At 43.0% G+C, this 22,660-nt stretch overlaps 2 protein-coding genes and 1 long non-coding RNA gene across 8 annotated transcripts in view; 1 reads left to right on the top strand and 2 right to left on the bottom strand.

The window, feature by feature from the left end:
- Positions 1-597, bottom strand: part of VTI1A (vesicle transport through interaction with t-SNAREs 1A) — a 271,587-nt gene extending 270,990 nt beyond the window's left edge. For 2 of the 6 annotated variants that reach the window (XM_040564133.1, XM_040564135.1), the window contains exon 1: positions 380-559. In XM_040564133.1, coding sequence (XP_040420067.1) covers positions 380-473 — 94 coding nt within the window. In that variant the 5' untranslated portion in view covers positions 474-559. Of the gene's footprint in view, positions 1-379 lie in introns of all 6 variants that reach the window. The other 4 variants (XM_040564130.1, XM_040564131.1, XM_040564132.1 and 1 more) reach the window with 4 other exon arrangements.
- An 817-nt stretch (positions 598-1,414) lies between these two features.
- On the bottom strand, positions 1,415-9,248 carry LOC121073324. Its single transcript, XR_005821618.1, has 2 exons — positions 8,298-9,248; positions 1,415-1,749 (listed from the first exon to the last, which is right to left on the bottom strand). It is a non-coding gene; the product is annotated as an uncharacterized LOC121073324 (long non-coding RNA).
- Position 9,249: 1 nt separating this feature from the next.
- ZDHHC6 (zinc finger DHHC-type palmitoyltransferase 6) lies at positions 9,250-19,939 on the top strand. The gene is made up of 10 exons (XM_040564128.1): positions 9,250-9,529; positions 10,683-10,774; positions 12,937-13,096; positions 14,182-14,343; positions 14,993-15,046; positions 16,500-16,667; positions 16,955-16,996; positions 17,399-17,544; positions 17,631-17,674; positions 19,379-19,939. Exons 1-10 carry the CDS (start codon positions 9,281-9,283, stop codon positions 19,480-19,482), a joined length of 1,221 nt encoding a protein of 406 aa, XP_040420062.1. The 5' UTR covers positions 9,250-9,280; the 3' UTR covers positions 19,483-19,939.
- Positions 19,940-22,660: the final 2,721 nt, after the last annotated feature.

Genomic DNA, 22,660 nt, shown 5'->3' with positions numbered 1-22,660 from the left:
CACCGCAACTGTCCAACTCCGACATTACCTACGCCACACGAAAAAGTCTCGATTTTCGTTATTTACCGGGTGGCAGGATCCCAACAGCGAGCACTGAGCACCAGGCAGGTGCGGCAGCCACCCCAGCCGCCCCCAGCCCTCCTCCTGTGCGGGCCCACCTCCTACACCCCCAGCCAGAAGCACAGGACCGCAGCCCCCTCCAGCAGGCCGGCAGCGCCCTGCCAGGGACCGGCAGCGAGGTTCGTGAGGCAGCCGGCGGGAGGCTGCTCCGCTCCCCGCGATGGGAGCCGAAGCCCCGCTCCGCACTGCCCTGCCCTGCCCGCTGCCCGGCCGGCGCCGCCGGGCTCCTGGCCGAGCCCCCTCTCCCCGCCGCGCTCACCTCCGAGCAGCTTGGGCACCTTGCCGATGCGGCCCGTGATGTCGGCCGTCAGCACGGCGAAGTCCTGCTCGTAGCTCTCGAAGTCGGAGGACATGGCGGCGGCGGGGGGGCGCCGCTCCTCGCACGGCCGCTTCCGCGTTCTGCTCCCCGCAAAACGCGTCCCCGCCGCCCGCACGGCGCTGCGCGGAGGGTTCCGCCGCAATTCTCCTCCTCTTCCTCACCTCTCCTGGGGGATTTCTGCGGTGTCACCCAGCCCCTCGCGGCCGCTTCGCCTCGCAGTGAGCCATCAGGGCTCCAACTGCAGCCCCGACGCTCGGGAGGTGGCAGTCAGCCCGTCCGCTGCAACCCCGCGTGTTGAAAACAACCCCATGCAGCGCTGCAGGCTTGGGGCAGAGTGGCTGGAAAGCTGTGCAGACGAAAAGGACCTGGGGGTGTTGGTTGATGAACATGAGCCAGCAGTGTGCCCATGGTGGGCAAGAAGGCCAACGGCATCCTGGCTTGTGTCAGGAATAGTGCAGCCAGCAGTGCCAGAGAGCTGATTGTTCCCCTGTACTCTGCTCTGGTGAGGCCGCACCTCACGTGCTGTGTTCAGTTTTGGGTCTGTCAGTACAAGAAGGACATTGAGGCCCTGCAGCATGTCCAAAGAAAGTCTATGAAGCTGGTGGAGGGCCTGGAACACAAGTCCTGTGAGGAGCGGCTGAGGGCACTTGGGGTGTTCGGTCTGGAGAAGAGGAGGCTCAGGGCAGACGTTATTGCTCCCTGCAACTGCCTGAAAGGAAGCTGTGGGGAGCTGGGGGTCAGCCTCTTCTCCCAGGTAACCAGTGATAGGACTAGAGGGAATTGCCTCAGGTTGCACCAGTGGAGGTTTAGGTTGGAAATGAGGAGACATTTCTTCTCAGAAAGAGCGGTCGGGTATATGGATGGGTTGCCCAAGGAGGTGGTGGCATCACCATCCCTGGGGGTGTTCAAGGAGAGGCTGGACGTGGTGCTTGGGGACATGGTTTTGTTATATATTAATTTAGACAACATTTTAGTTTTATCAATTGCAGGGTTTTATTTGATTGTCGAGCAAGCGGCGGCAAGTAAAACAGCGCTGGGCGGCCGGGGAGTCTCAGACGTGCACCTAAAGCCCGCCAGAGCCCCGATTTATAACCTAGTAGTTCCGGGGTGACTGGGCACATCCTGGCGCCTTCTACGGCTGCGCGGCCTGTTGCTGGGGGGTCTTCGCCAGCCCTCTGGTGGTCGCGGGGATGAGGATCATCGTCTTCCTCTGCGTTGGGGTTCATGACCTCGCTGCGGTATGTGCGCTTTCATGCGAGAGGGATGTCATTTTGCCCTTATTTGGAGTTGGTTTCCGCTGCAATTGTTAACTTAACAGAAAATTACCATACGGGTTTATTCAATAGGATAGTGTGGGTAAAGGCAATCAACCGCTGAAACCTTCACCAGCAATGTTTAATGAACAAACAAGACTTCACTCATTACAATCCCCCCTTTTTCTCTGTATCATTTTGTTCATTAAATCTATTCAGTTCCAATTGACTCAGGATTAATGTTTCCTCTAATACGGGTCTATCGTTTATTGATTCGTACTTTGTCCTCATAAGCATTAGATGAGCAGCCTCCAGTCTACCTTTTACAATAGCTATGACTCTGTTAAGGATACAAGGACCAAACGTCAGTCCTAGGGTTAATAAAATCAGGGGGCCGGCTATTGTCGATAACAAAGTGGTGAGCCACAGAGCGTGATTAAACCAGGACTCATACCAACTTTGCTGGGCCTCCTGCTCTCTTTTTCTCCTTTCCAACCCTTCTCTAAGTTTGGTCATGGTATCCCTCACAATCCCAGTATGATCAGCATATACACAGCATTCCTCCCTGAGAGTAGCGCACAATCCCCCTTGTTGTAAATACAATAAATCTAGTCCTCTGCGATTCTGTAATACCACTTCGGATAACGACCTTATAGATTTTTCTAAAGCACTGATAGATTTCTCAATTCTGGCTAAATCTTCATCCACAGCTGCTCTTAGAGAGGTGAACTCTCTTCCTTGTTTGATTAGCGAAGCAACTCCTGTGCCTACCCCTGCACCCCCCGAAACCATTAGGGTAGCCACTGTCAGTGTGGAAATTGGTTCCCGTTTTGTCAAATGGTGTTCTTGATTGATCTGACTGTCATACATAAAATTCTCTGGGTATAGAGTATCTTTGGGATGATTATTACTTGTCCTCGATACCCTCTTCATCCAAGCTTGGGTTCAATACCAGGTTGGGTCCCACCGATACAGGAGGATCCGGTGGTGCGACCTCCTTTTTTATAAATATGAAGCCTCCTCTATCGGCTCCAGGTTCCCAGAACCTTACACCCCAGGTTTTCCCTACCTCCCATCCTCGATCGTTAGGTTGTAATACTGTAACCCTCAGAGATTTACAAGTTCCGGCGTTGTTTACGCTACCGTCATAACTGTAAGTAGGCTCACGGCAACCTTCCGGTATCCAAGTAACATTGAGATACTTATCAGGAGGGTGACTCCACCACCTCGGAGTAGCTATGGTTTCACAGCCCCAGTATGCGCAAAAATAGTGCCCTGGATAGTTACAGTAACTTTTTCCCGGGTTTGAGCTAGGACACCAATAGGTAGCCTTCGCATTGGAAGCCCCCCAGGAGTATTGTCTCAGGGGACTACACAGGTGGTGTTCCGTATTTCCTCCGTATCCTAGTACCGTCCCGAGTAATTCGCAATTGGTTATGTTGAAAGAAGGTGCACCTGCCGTAATATTAGTTTTGAGGATCTTCGAGTCATCCCAGCTACCCAGGGTCCACTTAAAGGGCTGGTGTGAATATCCCTCGTCGGCCCCAGCCGGACAGGGGATGATATTCAGTAGGAGAGGTAGCGCCAACATACACCAGAAGGGCAACGTCCTTCTATAATTCTGGGGAGGCGGCTTCGAGCTATGGTGGGTACTAGGGCAGTTTATTCGGCCGGACTCCATCATCTCAAATAGGGGTGGGTACCAAGTAATTCTCCCTGCTGTTGTACCCCTCTGCCTCGCCTGCCTACTTGGTTGCTTTAAGCAGCGGGGTTCACTTTCTTCACGGCAGCAAGGGTAATCTTCCTAGGTACCGATTTCCCTGTTCCAGCCACTCCCAGTCCCAGTTACTCACTCCTCCTTAGGCGCGTTACCCTTCTGATGTATGGGTCTTGGTACATTAAGGAATTTCCCTTCCCCTACTTCCCAGTTTCGTTTACAATGAACCTATTATTCCTTAGAGAGGGTTACCGATCATACAATTACGAATTCACTCATCAGTCCCTTTTCGCAGGGTCAGCCTCAAGTCTCCAGGTCGGCTGGTCACTCTCCACCATTCCTCCAGTATTGGTCCTTTAACTCGGCTGGCGTGAGTCCATCCTTTCTCGGCTGTCCGGACAGCTGTGTCTGTGGTAAGTAGAACAAGGTAGGGTCCTTCCCAACGAGGAGTTAAAGAGGTCTCTTTCCAGGATTTTATCAGAACCTGGTCTCCTGGTTTGATCCTGTGTATGGCCATCTCTAGAGGGGGGCGTTGTACTACTAATCCCTTTTCGCGCAACTGCTTCCTTCTGATCATAAGTGGTACTACATATGACTGTATTTGTGACTCCTCCCGCTGAGGATGATCAGTTGGGAGCTCTAAATCATACGGCATCCCATATAACATCTCAAAAGGGGAGATTCCTACACCTGTTCAGGGCTGGGTTCTTATGTTTAGTAAAGCCAATGGGAGGCATTTTACCCATGATGTTTTTGTTTCTATCATTAATTTGGTTAATTGTTTTTTTATTTCTCCATTCATCCTTTCTACTTTTCCCAAGCTTTGGGGATGCCACGGGGTGTGATATTCCCATTTGGTCCCCAGGGAAGAGAGAGCGTTTCTAGCCAACTTTGAGACAAAATGTGGCCCTCTGTCAGAGTCTATTACCTCAATCGATCCGTATCTGGGGATTATGTTTTCCAACAGTATCTTTTACCACTGTCTGAGCCGTAGCTCGGGCTACTGGAAAAGCTTCCACAAAATGAGTTAGGTGATCCACCATTACCAGTAAGTATTTGTATCGTCCCACCTTTGGCAGCTCCGTGAAATCTATTTGAATTCTAGCAAATGGTCTATAGGCCAGTTCTCTTCCCCCTAAAGGTCTCTCTCTTAGTTGTTGCTTATTCACTCTTTGGCAAGTCATACATTCATTAACTATTCTCTTAGCAATATTGTACATACCAATACACATATACTTCGTAGCAAATTGGTCCACCAACGCTTGAGTCCCCCCCCCAGTGAGTTTTTTTCGTGGAATTTTTGCATGACCCTCAGCGCCAAGGATTTCGGGAGAACCTCTCGGCCATCCAGGAGTTCCCATTTACCTTCAGTTATTTCCTTCACACCCATTTGAGTTAGTTTCTCTTTCTCTTGCACAGTGAAGCTGAGGATGAAACGTTGCCTCCCACGGAGGTGGCAGTAGCTATATCGGGGGTTGTTACATCTACAATACACTGCCTCTATTCCATAATCCTTCCAACAATCATAACAGGGGAACTCGGTTAGATCCTTCCCACAGGATGGGCAATCTTTCTGATTCTCCTTGGTATATATCATCATCAGCGCTGCCTTTTTGTCTTCCTGATCAGCTAGGTTGTTTCCCCTAACTAATGGGTTCAGTCCCTTTTGGTGTCCTCTCAAATGTACTACTGCTATTCCTATTGGCCCTCTCAAAGCTTGCAAAAATTTAGTGATCAATTCCTGATGAATCAATCCTTTACCTTGAGAGTTTATTAGGCCCCTTTCTTCCCAAATTTTTCCAAAAGTATGCACTACCCCAAAGGCATACTTGGAATCAGTGTATATGGTTCCAATTTTCCCCTTTAACATTTGTAGGGCCTTTAATACTGCCTATAGTTCGCATGCTTGGGCCGACCAACTGGGACTCAAAGGTCCTGACTCTGTCACAGAGAAGTTTTTTCCATCGATAATTGCATATCCTGACCTCCTTTTTCCCTCGACCACCCTCGAGGAGCCATCCACAAACAGCTTCTCCCCTTCAGCCAGTTCCTCCTCTTCTAGGTCTGGTCTAATTTTTGTCTGTTCTTCTATACTACGCAAGCAGTCGTGGGATATGTCTCCTTTTGGTTCCCTGTATAAGAATTGCGCCGGGTTTTGTAGAGCGGTCACTTCAAGCTCCAATTTAGGTGAGGAGATCAAGATGTCCTCATATTTTAAGAGGCGTGCATCAGTTATCCATTTGTCAGCCTTTTGCTGCAGGATCCCCCTTATATTGTGAGGCGACAATACCCTCAGTTTGCCCCCAAAGGTGATTTTATGCGCTTCTTCCACCAAGAGCGCAGCCGCGACCACTGCCTGGAGACAGGTGGGCCATCCCCTACTCACGGGGTCCAAAAGTTTAGAAAGATATCCCACGGGTTTCTTTTTCCCTGCCCAGTCTTGAGTTAAGACCCCGAACGCTGTCCCCTCCTCTATGTTGATAAATAGATAAAAGGGTCTCTTCACATCAGGTAAATTTAACACAGGAGTGTTCACTAAATCCATTTTTAAGTCTATCAGGCTTTGCTCATCGCTTTGGCTCCATTTCATTAATCCTTCCCCAACCAGTTTCTGATACAAAAACTTCACTTTGCTACTATAATTTTCAATCCATTATCGACAATATCCTAACAACCCCAGCAGCTGCCTAACTTGTCTTTTGCTTTTTAGCATTTGTAGTGACAAAATCCCATTCACTCGTTCGGGGTCTAGTTTCTTTGTGCCCTTACTTAGCCAGTGTCCTAAATATTTCACCTCTTCTTCCGTGAACTGTAATTTGGACTTTGATACTTTTAGTCCCTTTAAGCTCAAGAAGTTTAGTAACTTGATACTTTCTCTCCTGACTGCCTCCTGACTCTCTCCTGCTAACAGCAAATCATCCACATATTGGACTACGGTTATTTCAGGATTTGGTTCATAGTTCTCTAATACTTGTTCTAATGCCTGACCGAATAGATTTGGTGATTCTGTGAATCCTTGGGGAAGCACAGTCCATCCTGATTGTTGTTTCTGATGGGTTGTGGGATCTTCCCACTCGAAGGCGAAATAATCCCTGCATTCCCTTTTTAAAGGACATGCCCAAAATGCATCTTTTAGGTCTATGACACTATACCATTTCTGTGTTGGGGACAGCTGGCTTAGCAAGGTATGTGGGTTAGCTACTACGGGAAATCTGGTTATTGTTCTTTTGTTGACCTCCCTCAAGTCTTGAACTAGCCAATAAGAGCCATCAGATTTCTTGATAGGCAATATAGGAGCGCTATGGGGTGACACGCAAGGCTCCAGTAACCCCTGTTGTAGTAGCCTCTCGATTACTGGTTGCAGCCCCTCCCTGCCTTCTTGAGACATTGGGTATTGTTTTACCCTGATAGGAATCTCGGGATTCCTGATAGTGACTTCAGAGGGACTAATATCTAAACGGCCTACTGATTTGGGAGAATACCACACCTCAGGCTTTATTTTTGCCTCGTCCTCTACTGTGAGGGCATATAATTTAACCTCAATTGCTCTATTTTTCACCTCCAAATTAATTTTTAGCTTAACCATTAAGTCTCTTCCCAACAGGTTATATTCAGCTTCTGGTACTAATAAGAAGGATCCTGTGCAACTTTGGGCTGGGGTCTCTATTTCCACCCCCTTTATTACTGAGACCCTAAAGGGCTCTCCTTTTGCCCCTGTCACTTGTAATTTCTCCAAGGAAGGTTGACATCCCCGGGGTACCATTTGGACAGTAGATCTTTCCGCCCCTGAGTCCACAAGGAACTCCACTTGTTCATTTTGGTTATTCCAATTAGGCCTCTGTAGGGGCCATTTAAGATCTCCCGCAGGACCCTGCTGATGTTGCTGGTCCCAAATTCTCATTCCAGCCCTCCAGATCACGTTCCTTTCTTCTGCAGTGAATAACATACCTAAAATGGCCTGGAGTTCTTCCCAGGTGTAAACATTAGGCCCAAAAAATTGGTCTACTCGCTCAGAGACTCCAAGAGGATCTTCTAAGAGATTTCCCATTTCCTTCTTGAATTCTCTGACGTCTCCTGTATTTAGGGGGATGGAGACGTATCCCATACCAGGTTGGGACCCTCCCATTGCAACCTCTCTTAGGGGATATAGTCTACCCTCACCCTCTCGATTTCTAGTTTGGCTCCGAGTTACCCGTCTAGTTCCCCGAGGGGTGTCCGTGGCCAAATCAGTCAGTATGGTAACCCGGAGCCGTGGGGGGGGGCTGGAGGTTGCGGAGGAGGGGGTATATAAGGGGGGGGTGAAAGTGGGACTTCTTCCTCATTCCGTTCATCCTTTTTCCTCCCCCCTTTCTCTCTTAATGGGTATAAGTTGGCTCGGGTCTCAGATCCTATCCATAAGTGTGCATACTCACTCTCCTCTAGGCTGAAAGGTTCCTTTGAATTCACATAAAGGTTTAGAGCCTGACAGATCCATTCCTCAAAGGACCCAAACATGGGCCAATATAATGGGTCACTCCTAATTTGCTTCCCACCCCAGACCTCCATACAATAATGTATCATCTTAACTTTATCCTTACCCCGCCTAGAGGGGTAATCGTTCCAATGTTTAATCATTAACCCTAACGGGCTCTCTGGTGGTATTGGAGGCAACCTAGCCTTGGGTTCCAACCCACACCGAAGGACTTGCTCTTCTTCTGTCCCATCTTCCAGAGTGCCTTCACACAGACACGCACAGCCTTCGCCTCCCATTCGTGGCCCAGTCCCTCGCGGGAGGTGGGAACCACACTACCAGGGAGTCCGCACTCGCTTCATCCTCGATTGGACGTCTCACACAGGCACGCTCTGGGCTTCCCAACCCCAACCAAACGGATAACCGGCCTATACTTACTCACTCCTGAGTCTTCGTTCGGGTCTTCGTGCACAAAGATTACAGGGTTTGCCGGCTTTTATTTACTTGTCGCCGAAGTTTTGGGTTCGTCGGTAGAGGTATCTGGCGGAGAGGTCTCCAAACAGGGGCCGCTAAATCAGCGGGGCGCCTCCCCTGCGAGCCCTCGCCAAATTACCGCTACCCGAGTCAGGGCACCAATTTGTTATACATTAATTTAGACAACATTTTAGCTTTATCAATTGCAGGGTTTTTATTTGATTGTCGAGCAAGCGGCGGCAAGTAAAACAGCGCTGGGCGGCCGGGGAGTCTCAGACGTGCACCTAAAGCCCGCCAGAGCCCCGATTTATAACCTAGTAGTTCCGGGGTGACTGGGCACATCCTGGCGCCTTCTACGGCTGCGCGGCCTGTTGCTGGGGGGTCTTCGCCAGCCCTCTGGTGGTCGCGGGGATGAGGATCATCGTCTTCCTCTGCGTTGGGGTTCATGACCTCGCTGCGGTATGTGCGCTTTCATGCGAGAGGGATGTCATTTTGCCCTTATTTGGAGTTGGTTTCCGCTGCAATTGTTAACTTAACAGAAAATTACCATACGGGTTTATTCAACAGGGTACTGTGGGTAAAGGCAATCAACCGTTGAAACCTTCATCAGCAATGTTCGATGAACAAACAAGACTTCACTCACTACAGTTTAGTGGGTGACATTGGTGGTGTAGGGATGGTTGGAGCAGACGATCTTGAAGGTGTCTTCCAACCCTAACGACTCTGTGATCCTAGCCCACCCCACCCCACGGGCCAAGGGCCGGGACTCCGTTTCCCAGAGGGCCCCGATAGCGGCGGACTGCCAGGCTCCTGAGGCCGAGCGGGGCGGGGCCGAGGCCCGGCGCTTCCCTTTCCCTTCCCTCCCCTCCGTCTCCCTCAGCGGCCGCCGGGGCCATGGGCGGCGGGGCGGCGGCGGCGGCGGCGGCGGGCGGGCGGCGGTAGCGGCCATGGGCGGCCCGGGGGGGCTGCGGCAGGCGCGGCGGCTGTGCCACTGGGGGCCGCTGGTGGCCCTGGCCGTGGTGGCCGTGTGCTCCGCCACCGCCATGGCGGACGCCGCGCTGTGGTACTGGCCCCTGGACACCGCCGGGGGAAGCGTCAACTTCGTCGTGCTCCTCAACTGGACCGTCATGATCCTCTACAACTACTTCAGCGCCATGTTCGTCGGCCCCGGGTACGTCCCGCTGGGGTGGACGCCGGTAAGAGCTGCCTCGCTGCGGGGCTGGGGACGGGGGGACAGGGGAGGGGACGGGGAAGCGGGGGGAGGGCTGGGGAAGCCGCATGTCGCGCCTTTGTCGCGACTTGTCTTAGGAACTGGAGCTTCAGGGTTCTCTGCACACTCATGCAAATGCTGGGGTAGTGCGGACTTCATTCAGTAAATTTAACGTGAGCCAGCAAATTATGTGTTTAGCTAACGAGCAACACGGGGTTATGATCACAGAACGGCCTGGGTTGGAGGGGACCTCAGAGGGCACCCAGTTCCAGCCCCACCAGACCAGGTTGCCCAAAGCGCCATCCAGCCTGGCCTTGAACACCTCCAGGGATGGGGCATCCACAGCTTCTCTGGGCAGCCTGTGCCAGTGCCTCACCACCCTGTTTGTAAGTCAAGGTAGAAATCCTCATTTCCTTTCCATCAGTAACCTCTCAGAATAGCAGTAGTCAAGGACCAGCATGATGCAGGCTCAGTATCTCGAGGCAGCTGGCCAAAGCTTGTGTTTCAGTAACACCAAAATTAGGAATAATCACACTTCTACTCATGAACTAGATCTCAAGACCAAGTGTAGGGAGAAGAGTATCCAAAGGTAGTCCCAGCGGGATAACTGCCTATTCCACTTTGTGGTGGCAGGGCTTTGCCCAGCATTACTACTTGCTCTCTACAAGTCTCTCTTTGTAGCTATCGCACACAAGTGTGTCTGTAAGACAGGGAGACAAGAGTGTGATGAGAGCCAGCTCAACATTAATGTTCTAGCAGCTTGCCTAGACTGACTCGTAGTTTAAAATGAGAGACAAGGCATACAAACATATTTTTTTTTAATGATAAAGGCCCCATGCTCTTTTATACTCTCAGTTTACTATGAAACGCCATTTGCGCAATTCCTAATCCTGGTTGAAGAACTGTTTATTTATTTTAGCTAGGAGCACTCTCAACAGCGAGAGATGGTTTTGTTGATAGCAGACAGACTTTTTTCTTCTTTTTTCCCCCCTCCCACCACCTACCATTAAATAGGGTTGGGTTGTGGAACACACCCTGTCAGAAGAAAGCAAGGATGCATTAGGCTGTGCAAGAGCCAAGATGTGTGTTGCCAGTAGAATTATGTATTCTATCTAATATGCCAATTCTTCTGTTTAAAGGAAAATTCTCAGGATTGCATGTATCTCCAATACTGTAAAGTATGTCAGTCTTACAAGGCACCACGTTCACACCACTGTCGAAAATGTAACAGGTATCGTCTCTTTAAAATTGCTTTATGTTTGTACTGAAAGCAACTACTGTGCTAGTGATGAACTGTTAATATCATTCATTCTTTCAGGTCTTGTATATTTTTAAAAGATTTCCCGATGAACACTGTACCTGTTTCAAATATTTCCAGTTGTATGACTTCCGTGTGTTCTTACAACGTTTTAGTGAAGAAAGATAAATAAGTTTATCTGCCTTTAACGTTTTCTTCTTAGTTGAAAATCAATTTCTCTTAAGAACTCGACAGTATTAACAGAATATTTCAGTATTGTTTCAGGGGGGTGAGCCTGTGTAAATACCTAAAAATCTTTCAGTCCTTTCTGAGTTCTGAGCCCAAGCATCCTCCTGTTCAGGCAGTAGAAAAGCCTGTTCTGTTATCTTACCAGTTAAAATGTTGATTTGAGTGGAAATTTTGGATTGTTCTTTACCATTTGCTGAAGGTTTTTTTTCAGGGAGAGTCTCCTTATGAAGTCAAGTCATAAGTTTTTGTGGTTAACTTAAAACATTTGTGCCTTTTTTATGTGTTAATCTTCCAACAGGTCTGTTTAGAGCTAATGTTTCTATGTTTTTATTATAAATAGCTGCACTGAAATTTAGTGCAGCTTGAAAAAAAAAGCAAGACACTTGCACTGTTTGCAGTCCACACTGTAGATGCCTTTAACCTTTTACTGGGCAGGTCCTCCTCTGAAGGACTAACTAGAGAACATGGGAAAAGGGTATTGTAACATGCACATTCATTTGTTATTTCTATAAATACAAGTTACCCAATCACTGTGCTTTCAGGAAGTAGAGACTGAAACCACAGACCAGGGCTGTCATTTAGCTGCATCATCCCAAGTTTTAAAATTAGTCTTTCTCTGAGTGACAGTCCGTATGCTGAGGAGTTATTTAGAAATGGCAGCAGATTCTGATGATTGTCTCTGCAAAATCAAGTTATTTTAATAATTTATTGTTAGTGAAATAAACCAGAAGAAACTGAAGCACATATCAGCAAAATAATCTGAGACTATTTTAAGAAGTTCCTGCCCCCCCAGCTGTGGCCAAAATAACTCACTCTGCATGTATTTCTAGACTGTTGCAGTGCAGTGAGGTATTTAGCATAAATCACCGCAAAGTCTTCTATGCGCTGGCAAGTTTGAATGGATTCAGTTCCTGTGGCCCTCATGAATGGAGTGAGATTTCTAGCCAAGACCCAGGAACTTCTTCAGAAACACTTGTGCTGATGATTGTGACTGCATATTCAAAAACTTGTACAGTGAGAGCTGAGCATACGCTAACAAAGTGTTAATTTTTTTTAAAGGGAGAAACTGAACTCCCTGTTGGGAGTGGGCTATCTTAAAAGATAAACGACATTGGTAGTTCCAAAACAATTAACTTTTAATTTCAGAGGAACTGGATATTTTTGTAATCCAACGCTTTGTTTATCACATAACTTTGGTCTGCAGTTGTAATTAAAAATTGCAATTAGTGAGTTTTACACCTGCTCAGTTAAATCTAGGCAATTTGGTATGTGGACAAATTTTTTATCATTTCTGGTTTTTCACCTGTAAGCTGAAGCAAAATAACTGGCTTAATATTGGATACAAGGGTGTCTCTAGGGCGTTTACACTAATAGATAGATTTAGGAAAGGACTTAGAGTGGTGTGAGGTCAATACGTAGCAATTAATGAAGATTTCAGAGGATCTTCTACCAAAACCAGGAGACGTTTAATGAGAAATCATGCTTCTTTAAGCAAGAAGTCCACATGGGATTTGACATTTCTTTTATTTTCTTGTGTGCTTATTTAAAAAAAATGACAATAATGTTAGTGATTGATTATGATGTTCATGGTTCTTAAAATTCCCATGCCCGTTGATTCTGAATTATGGTGTTTATTAACACCTAGAAAGTTTGAATGAGGTGGAGGGCAGATGATCAGGAAGAGTAGGACCTGCAAGTACTTGCTGTTTTGTTTTCTTTCTTCAACATGAAGTATTATTTTGAATAACAACAACAAAAGACACTGCTGTGTTGATCTGTCAGAAATTGATGGGTTTAAATTAATGAATGAAGGTTGTAGAAAGCTAGCTGTCCTTTTCTTTAAGCTTTCTAAAAAAAAACAAAACTCATTTGTGTCCTTTATGTTAATCAGAATTTATTATTCACAGATGTGTCATGAAGATGGATCACCACTGTCCTTGGATCAACAACTGTTGTGGATACCAGAATCATGCATCTTTTACTCTGTTTCTCTTCTTAGCACCCCTGGGATGCATTCATGCTTCTTTCATATTCATAATGACTATGTACACTCAGCTTTACAACAGAGTAAGAAAACATAGTTAAGTGCTGAAAATGTTAATTTAAGTTGGATGGATGATTTGTTCCTGGGAGTATGGGACAGTTTGGTTTTCTGAAAAGATGTCTGTGGAATTCATTGCTATTGTTTCATCATGTACGTACTTCTCAAACTGCAGAGAGCACCACAATGTTCATTAATTGGTGAAGGAATCAGAAAAATACTTGTTTTTTCCTTTTTTTTTTTTTTTTCTCCCAGTTGCTTGTTGTAATCACAGGGAGTTTCCTAGAGCTTTGCATTCACTGAAGACTGATACTGAGTAGCACTCTTTATATACATACAAGATGAGTTTCAGCTGGCACAGAAAGTATTTGCTATTTATTTCCAACACACAAGTTAGATGCTATTTATTTTCTTTTTGCTTGCTGCTTTTTTTTTTTAGAACTGTATCACTTTCTTCAAGGAAAAACTAACCTACTTTGTTTTTGGAACCACAAACAAATTACGCTGGATTTCTTTTAAAATGAGAAAACCAAAGCCACAATGAACAAAGCTTGTTCTGGAATACATCCCTCATTCCAGATCCATGGTTAAGATTCTGAGCTTTGATTTCAGCTTTTGCAATTGCAACGAAAAGCTTAAAAACATCAGTGGAGTGTAACAGGTGAAGGCTGTATGCTCTGGTTGCAGGGCAGTAATGTTGAGAACTGGTGCTTGCAAAAGCTTTCAGAGGAGACCTGTAGTGTTTCCATTCAAAATGGGTACTGTGCTACGCACACATTTTCTATCCAAAACTGTTCAGAATCTAGATTTTGCTGCAGATTTTAGGCTGTGCTTGTGAAGCTTGAAAGGCAGTGATTTTGATTTAGCTTTCCATTAGCAAAGGCCTACACATAGTAAAGAATATATATATGATGAGGAAAAATTGGAACAGGAAAAATACTTTGAACATGTAATATAAAATAAAATATATAATATATATAGTTTTTATTTTGTAACTACTCTGCTTGCAATATAAACCTGTCAGAAGTTGGGCACGTTTCTTTTGGGTAACCAGTTTTGTGTCAGCAGTTGGCATGTTCTAGAACTGAACGATGCTGTTGTCCTTTTGCAGATATCATTTGGGTGGAGTTCTGTGAAGATTGACATGAGTGCAGCCAAAAGAGATCCTCGAACCATTATTCCCTTTGGACTGTCCGCATTTGCTGCATCTTTATTTGCCTTAGGACTGGCATTAGGAACAACTATTGCCGTTGGTATGCTGTTTATTATCCAGGTAAGCTTATGTTATGTTATGTTATGGTCTGTTACAAGGAAGTTAAATGCTGTGGGGTTTTTCCTAGCTTGTTGCTGATGTCAGTTGCAGGACAGAAACAGAATTGACTTGAGATAGGAGCACTTGTTTAGAGCTAATGTAGCTGCATAACTTCTCAAGGTTTTTAAGTTGCTTTCTCCTCCCACCTCTTCTGTTGTTACCACGATTTTTTAATTTTCTTTTTTCTTTCTATTCTCTTGTCCACTGTATGGGAGAACTTATAGGTGAAAACTTAATGGGAAAAAATAAGTGTTTTAAATTCCGTTCTGGAAAAGGCAAAATATGTGGTATCTCAGGGAGTTATGTCCCTATCCATGAAAACAGGAATAACCATGCCTGATACATTATTTCAAATGTTTGAGATTTTTGGAAGGGAAGAAAAATATACATAAACGGAAATATAATATCCTTCTAAGTGTATAATTCTAGAGGATAGCACTAACATGCATCTATGTTGACTCTTAAATTTGAATATTTTACGTGTTTCAGTTGAGCATGTAAGAGTTGCATTGTTTCAAGTGAATTTAGTTAAATGAAGTTTTCTTTACCTAGCTGATGTATCTCTGCAGAAATCAGTGCTATTTTCATCTAATGCTTTTATCTATTTTAGATGAAAGTAATTCTGACAAATAAAACTTCAATCGAGTCCTGGATTGAAGAAAAGGTAAGCTTTTATTACAGTATTCTCGTTCTGTATTGCTACAAAATTTACTCTCCTTGTCTATTAATTTCTTGTTTCACCCATCTGGATTTAAACCAATGGTGTCATTTCACTTCAACACTTAGTTAACAACCAGCTTTTCTCTTGTTGTCTCTGAAATTCACCGAAGTAAAGGAGAAATCCTTTAACTGCATAGTTTTTTTGTTCTGTTTTGTTTTCTTTTTCATGAAAAATCCAGAGTGACCCTAAAAACTACTTGCAGGAGTCTTTGCATATCTATTTGGAATATAAGCAGACTTCATCTGAAACTTAAGTTGTCTTTGTCTCTAGTTATGCCTGTCTATGTCTTTAACTGTCCAATTTCCTTACCCATTCTAGATAGTCTGTTTTCCCTTGGGATGTTCCTCACTTACTACTTCTCCAATTAATTTTGGGAGTATTTTCTTTCATTCTGAAAAAGTCCTAGAAAACATCAAGATACCTACTTCCATCTCTTTAAATTTCTTGTCAATTTCTGTATCTTCAGAGGTTTTCCAACTTTTTTCAAAAGTAACAGAAGCTAAGTTTAGTGGAAGCAAAAGCTGACTTAATGTTTAGAAAATAGTTCAGTGCCACCAGGATATTTTGTATAACACCACAGACATTTGTTATCTTTTTGTCTTTCTCTTGTTCTGCATCAAATTTAACAGGAATGATCTTGAGCCCATATGAGTACCTAGATATTGTAATGCCTTCGCACTGCACTGAATCTAGCTTAACTGGATCATAGTCCTGTTAGACCTTTGACTACTAGCACTCCTACAACTGCCTAATTAAATGTGGAATAATCTTGTAATTTTTATTGTCAAATGTAGACCGCTAATATGTCCCTTTGAAGACTGAACACAGACTAATATGTGTTTGATAAACATTGCTGCAACAGAGAACGAATTCTTCTTTGACTGTTCCACTAGATGTCACTGTTACTGAAAGAATGAAATTCACAAATAGAGAAAGTGGGATATTTAAAGCATGTCTGCATATGCATTTCTTTCAGGTGGAATAAACGCTAACAGTATTGAATTACATTTGTGATCGTTAAACAAAGAATCCTGAGTTGTGGAAGTCTTTGTGTATAACTGAGAAATAGTGAAGAATGAGCCTTTAAAAAAGGCATAAAGTAAAATTAAGGCATGGAGTGGATTAATCAGTGGTATAGCCAGCTGACTTTGTTTTTGAAGAGTAAATGGGGAAAACAAACAAAATCAGATACACTTCTAAATGCCATGATAGTTGCATTTAATGACAAGTAGTTTTAAAAGCCTGGGGTAGTATGGCAGGAGTTTATTGCTCTTTCCCTCAACCTGTAGGGTTCATGGACCCATACAGTGCATATGGCCAGGCCTTCCTAATATTTGCTGCTCAGCTGTAGTTTATAGGATATTTTTTATGTACTGTATTTCTTTAATATTTCCAGGCCAAAGATAGAATCCAGTACTACCAAACGGGTGAGACCTTTGTCTTTCCTTATGACATGGGAAGTAAATGGAAAAACTTCAAGCAAGTGTTTACATGGTCTGGGATTCCTGAGGGAGATGGCCTGGACTGGCCCGTAAGAGACGGCTGTCATCAGTACAGTTTGACGGTAACTGATCTTCAGTGTTATCTCAAGTTAATCCTCCCTACCATCCAGTTGTCTGCTTTCCTCTGCAGTAATGTACCATATTTTTAAATAACTAAAATAGACTAAGAAATGGGAATTCTGTCAAGTTTTCTGCCATTTTTGATAGACTAAGTTACACTTTTCTGAGTGTTTTTGAATGCTAAATATATTTCTCTGACTTTAATGGTTTCAATACCTAACTTCATTGTGTTGAATACACAAGTTGTCTTAAACTAAACACTGCCTAAATTTCTATTTGTAATTTATAGATAGAGCAACTGAAACAGAAAGCAGACAAGCGAGTAAGAAGTGTAAGTATCTGGGATGTTTGTGATCTGAAATGTCACTTTGAAATTTCCATATTAAATAAACGTAACTAATTACTGATGCTGTTCCTTTTTGTGATTTTGTACCTGGCAATTAAATAAAGACTTGGTGTTTCCACATAAACTGTGCTGCAACCTCAGCTTAAATAAACTTAAAATTTAGCTTTCTTTGCATTTGCTCCCTAGTTTCCAGATAAGAAATGTGATAATAAAGATAACTCTGTGCTTCATTGTTAAGCAGCTAATTTAGAATTTAGAGTCTCTCTGACAGCCAGTTGTCATTATGCTCAAATCTAATGGGATTCTTGAAATGATTTTTGGTATGAGACTCAGCATGGCCATAACTCCTTGTAATAATATATTGCCATTTTTTGTTCAAATTCGTAGGTGCGGTATCGAGCAATAGAAGACTACAGTGGTGTCTGCTGCCCTGTGACTAAAGGTGTTAAAACATTCTTCACGACACCATGTACTGAAGAACCTAGAATTGCACTGAGTAAAGGGGATCTGATTTTAGCCACAAGAGGCTTAAAGTTAGTGGCTCCACAACTTTGTTTGGTTAAAAGAAATATTGAGATGAGTTCTGGCATCTAATTACCTGTTACACTTTCTTCCCCAGACACTGGATGTATGGTGAGAAGATTCATGACTTGGCTGCTGATGGTATGAAACAGTTATTTTCACTTCTGTTGTTTAAAAGTTGCAAGTCAGTTGTATAGCAGTCTAACTGGTGTTAGAAATATGGATGTCATTACGTGTTCAGTTCTCAAGGTGTAGAATGACTTACTTTACTGATGTTAGCTTCTCTACTTTTTAAAACCACATCCACAGGTTTTACTATTTATATCTGGTAGGTCTGTCAGTTTTGATAAATGATAAACATTAAGTGAATTTGTCAGAATGAAATAACATTGATGTCATGGTTTATTCAAGGCTGAGTAGCAAAGGGAATATATCTTCATATTCAGAGAAATACTGATATTTGAGTATTGGTTATTCTTAAACACATTCAGATTTCCTACCTCAATACCCCGTGTGAGTATAAAGGTTAGGCTTACTCTTTGTCTTAAAAATGAGATGTTAGATTTAGGATCAATTCTAGGGACTTCAACATGTATTACATAATTAGCAAACACAGCTACCAAAGACAGTTTAAAAACTCCTGGTAGTCTATAGAGAGACAGTATCATAGCCACCTGCACTGAAATTTTCATGTTTTTCCTGCTGAGGTCTAAGCTAAAACATTACCTGACAGATTTTCCATTGAGGGTGCATTGGATTTTGTTGTCTCTTGAAAACAATTGTGAATTAATTGCATGAACATTTATTGTTGACAAAAGAGAGGCAGCCAACAGTGACTACTTTGAAAGCATCCTTGCTTTTCATGGGAAGTTGGAGACCTCAATGAGCTAGAAGTACTTTCAAACACCAAACCTAAACAAGTCAATGAAATGAGTATGGTAATGGCTTGTATTGTGGTGTTCATGTTGAAGATTAGGAGGAGATGATATCTGTGCTAAATAGAATGTCATGTTTTTCTGAATTTCTCATTCAAAGCGAGGTCTGACTGAGGACTAACACTGACATTTTGGAGAACTGGACTTTAAAAATAGGATGAAATTTATTAGGAATGTATAGCAAAATTCTATAAATGGGAATACCTAGCTGTACTAAAACAAGATAGAAAAAAAATAATGATTAAGTAGCAGTTCTTCTGATGGGAAAAAGTAGGCAATCATAATCTTACGATGAGTCAACATTTGCAAAAAAGAAAGCATCTAGCTTCACAAACGTATGAAGTAATCCTTCCATCCCACTCAATATTGTCAGAGACTTGTCTGAAATACTGACACAAGTGAAAGTGTTTACTGTATCTCCAGAAAGAGTAAGATCAGCTGTAGAGGGTTGAGAGGAACGCAATGAGAATAATCGCAGTGCTGAAAATAGACCTAAATGGAAAAGCTGAAAGAATTCTCAGCTGGAGAAGAAAAGTAGATAGTAAAAAGCTAAGGAATGTGCAAACAGCCATTGTCGTAGAGAAGGTTGTTAGCTGCTTCCTGTGTTCCTGGTGCTTAGAAGAGAGTTGTGAACATGAATTGCAGAGAGATTCAAATTAGGTACTAGGAAAAACTTCCTAATAGTAAGGAAAGTTGAGCACTGGGAAATATTGGAGATCTCTGAAAACAGGTTAGGCAGTGGGAGAGAATCCATGCATCCCCAGGCAAATACATTAGCAATGACTCAGTTGTGATGCCTTGGAGAAGAAAACATGTTAGGTAACCTCTTGGTGTCTCTTCCAGTCCTGTGTTTTTCCTAAACAGTGGGTCACATTCTGTTCCAAGTTAATGTAACTTTTCATATCTTAAGGTGGAATAAGAGAACGAGGCTGGTTCCCTAGGAAATGTGTGGAAAAATGCCAATGTGACTCTGAAATGGATCAACCAGTGGATGGAGAGAAGAAAAACAGATAGCCTTCTCATTTTTTTTGATAAGAAATGGAATTTTTACTTCAGACCACAATCCTTTACTTGAATTTTTCTGTATATTACTTATGCAATGAATATGTTAGGACAAGATTTTCTCTTCTTCACGGCTGAAAGCATTGGATATGCCTGTGCCATGTTTTGCATTCGTTTAAAATGCTAAATGAAGAAGCCATTCAGTGGATTGCCTTCAAGATGCATCTCTCTTCATCCCAAGTCAGGTTTCTTTTCTTTTTGCCATTTGAATTGCATTCTGAGGAATCATCTTTTTTTTTTCCACAAGTGCATCTGTTGTGATGCGTGATGCATATCTCTTGTATTTTACTTTCTTTGAAACTGCCCCTGAAAAATACAAAATAAACCTCTAATTCAAATTCAAGATAAGATTTGTTACCTGTGACTTTTAATGATGTGAATTATCCACCTCAAATAAATAATACATTCATATTCAGTTGTGGATTTAATTGTTCTTAGAGCTACGAGGACTGACTTATAGGCATGGAAATGCAAACTGATTGGGAAGTACAGATTTCACCTGTTGTTTTTCAAGGTTAGAAAGACTTCAGCTCTTACCATATAAATATTTTGTGTTTTTAATGGCAAAATATTATAGCCAGTTAATCTCTTATACTTCTGATATATGAGCGTTTATCCAAGGGACCGGAGTTGTTGGTCCATCTTAGACTGAAAAGAAGCACTATCTTCTAGAGTGAAAACTAAGTGTAAGTGTAGTCACTACTAAGTGATGAAGATCTTACCTAAAGAGTTTTGTATTTAGCATCTAGTGTGGATTATTAGAAAGAAGACCTTAAAACAGAGTAACCTGTACCAGCTGAAAACTTTTGAAGTGTATCCTAAGTTCTGCAGGTGGTTTTGTTCTCTCAGTTAGACTAGTTCCGTATCACAAGGTGACAGTTTTTGCAAATGATTGTTCTAAACTAATACCTTGTTTATCTCCACCTGCATGAGTTGTCTCAGGCAGATAAGCATGTCTTAGACAATATTAAGTGTATACAGAAATAACCACATAACAGACAAGCCAGCATTGCAACTATATGATGCTGCGCACAATCTTTACCTCCAGCACCAGTGACTTTTTATTACTTCAGCCTGCTGTGCATTACTGCTGATGGTGAGCCATAGTCTTAGGCTATGTTTCTGAGTTGTGTTAATGAGGAGCTAGCATTCATTTTCAGTGGTTTGAAAGCAGGCTGCTTTCCCCTCTTAAAGTCAATGCACTTTTATTTTATAGAAGCAGGCTGGTTTAGAAGTATAGGAATATATCATACTTCTAGCTTCCCTGCTAGCAAGAGCTGAAAGGCCGTAACCTAGCAGAATATAACAAAAGGGTTAATTCTGCACTATTTTGTAATGTGATTGGAAATCAATATGAAGGCCTCCAAACTGTATGGTGTAAAGTCTTAGTCTTGACTGGAGTGTTTTCTGGTTGGTGTTTGTGGAGTCTAGAGCCAAAGAAAGATGACAAAATAAGCTTGTCTTCCATCTGAAGAGCTGTCAAGGTTGACTATGCAATGATTAAATAGCTGCTATCTGTATTGACAGGCAGCAATTAATGATTTGAACAAATCATCAGCGCTGCTGACCACTGAGTGTTAGCTATTTGGAGAAGGGGTTGGGGGACAGGAGTGGAATTTATGTGTACTGGTCTGCTTATAGGGACTGAATGTCTTTTTGTGTTTGAAGAACATCTTCAACTGGATTTCAACTTTCACCTGAGCAGAATTTTGCACACCAAGATCACTCCATACTGCACCACAGAATGCCCAGGAGCTTTGCTTCAGAAGCACGCTCAGAGTCTGAAATGAACTCTAAAGTGTGTATATATATCTTTTTTTTAATGCTTTCAACTTCTTTCCTTATGGCTATAACTTCAGTCCTACCTTGTCCCTTTTGTAGCACAGATAGCTGTTGTTTCTACTTACCATTCTAGCACCTTCACTTAGCCAGTGCTTTCCTACAAAGAACCAGGCAAAACAAAATTGCCTACCTCCTGAAGGTGTTTAGAGGTCCTGCAGTGGAAAAAGAAAATGCAAGCTGTCTTTTCAGTGCCGGAAACAACTGTATCAGAGAATGAAATTTAAAGGCAAACCTGTACGGAACTCTCATGGTTACTGATAGTAAAAGAAATTGACAATGAAGGAGTTATTTCCTCCTCAGTAGTCCTAAACAAAAAGCTTCTGATTTTAACAGAGTTTTAGCATCTCCCATATAGTTAGTTTTTTCACATGCGAAGCAGTGGCCAGGAAGAGAAAAGATAATTTAGCAAGCTAGGAAGCCAGGGACATGCAGGTTATCTAGTCTTTACAATTGACTGTCCTAGCTACTGCATTAGAGAATGATGCTAGAGGTGTCCTGAGAGCATTGATTTAAATAAGGACCTCATTAAAGTGAAATGATGAATTAAGAGTCAATACTTCTGTCCAAACACTTCCTCTCTGGATAGAGAGGAAAGAGACTCACTAGTTATTAAGTGAATTGCAGGCATTGCTGGTGTTCCACAGAGATGGAAAGAAAAGACACTTAACTTGGTGTATTTTTATATACAATTCTTGCAGAATTTGGAGAGTCTAAATCTGGCAATCTACAACTGTAGAAGTAGTTAGCTCTCTTTTTACCTCCAATCTCTTTATCATTGGAAGAAAGCTGCAGTTACCTGATTGAACTTCACTGTACCTATAGCTGTCCTTACATCAAATCTTTGTTCATTCTGTGCAATAGTGCTTCAAGCCATCTTTAGTTTTCTTTAGTTCACAAAAAATATCCTGAAATCATTTTTGCATCATTTCAATGCAAGCATGCCTAGAGCACTCCTGTTTTCACTTTAAAGCTTTATGCTGGAAGCAGTTCATATGGCAAAATCATCATCAGGAGCCCAGACCAATTTACACTTGAATTGCAATGTTTGATTTGTTATTCAGGCAATGCCGTCACCCATCCAATTCAATCTTTGTAACAGCTAGTAGTAGATGCCACAAACATGAAAAATTTAAAAGTCTGTAGACTGTGAGACTAAGCTTAATTTCCTCTAAGAACAGACCAGGTTCAGCAACTGAGGTGTTTCCTGTATCAAAAGAGAAAGCATCATTACTATGTTTGAAAGTGGCCTGTATGGAGTTACTACTTTTTGAGACATAGTGCAGAAATG

Source organism: Cygnus olor, chromosome 7, assembly GCF_009769625.2.
Source record: "Cygnus olor isolate bCygOlo1 chromosome 7, bCygOlo1.pri.v2, whole genome shotgun sequence".
Classification (NCBI taxonomy): domain Eukaryota; kingdom Metazoa; phylum Chordata; class Aves; order Anseriformes; family Anatidae; genus Cygnus; species Cygnus olor.
The sequence above is the reverse complement of the archived record's forward strand: the minus strand, read 5'-3'. Positions and strand labels throughout refer to the sequence as shown.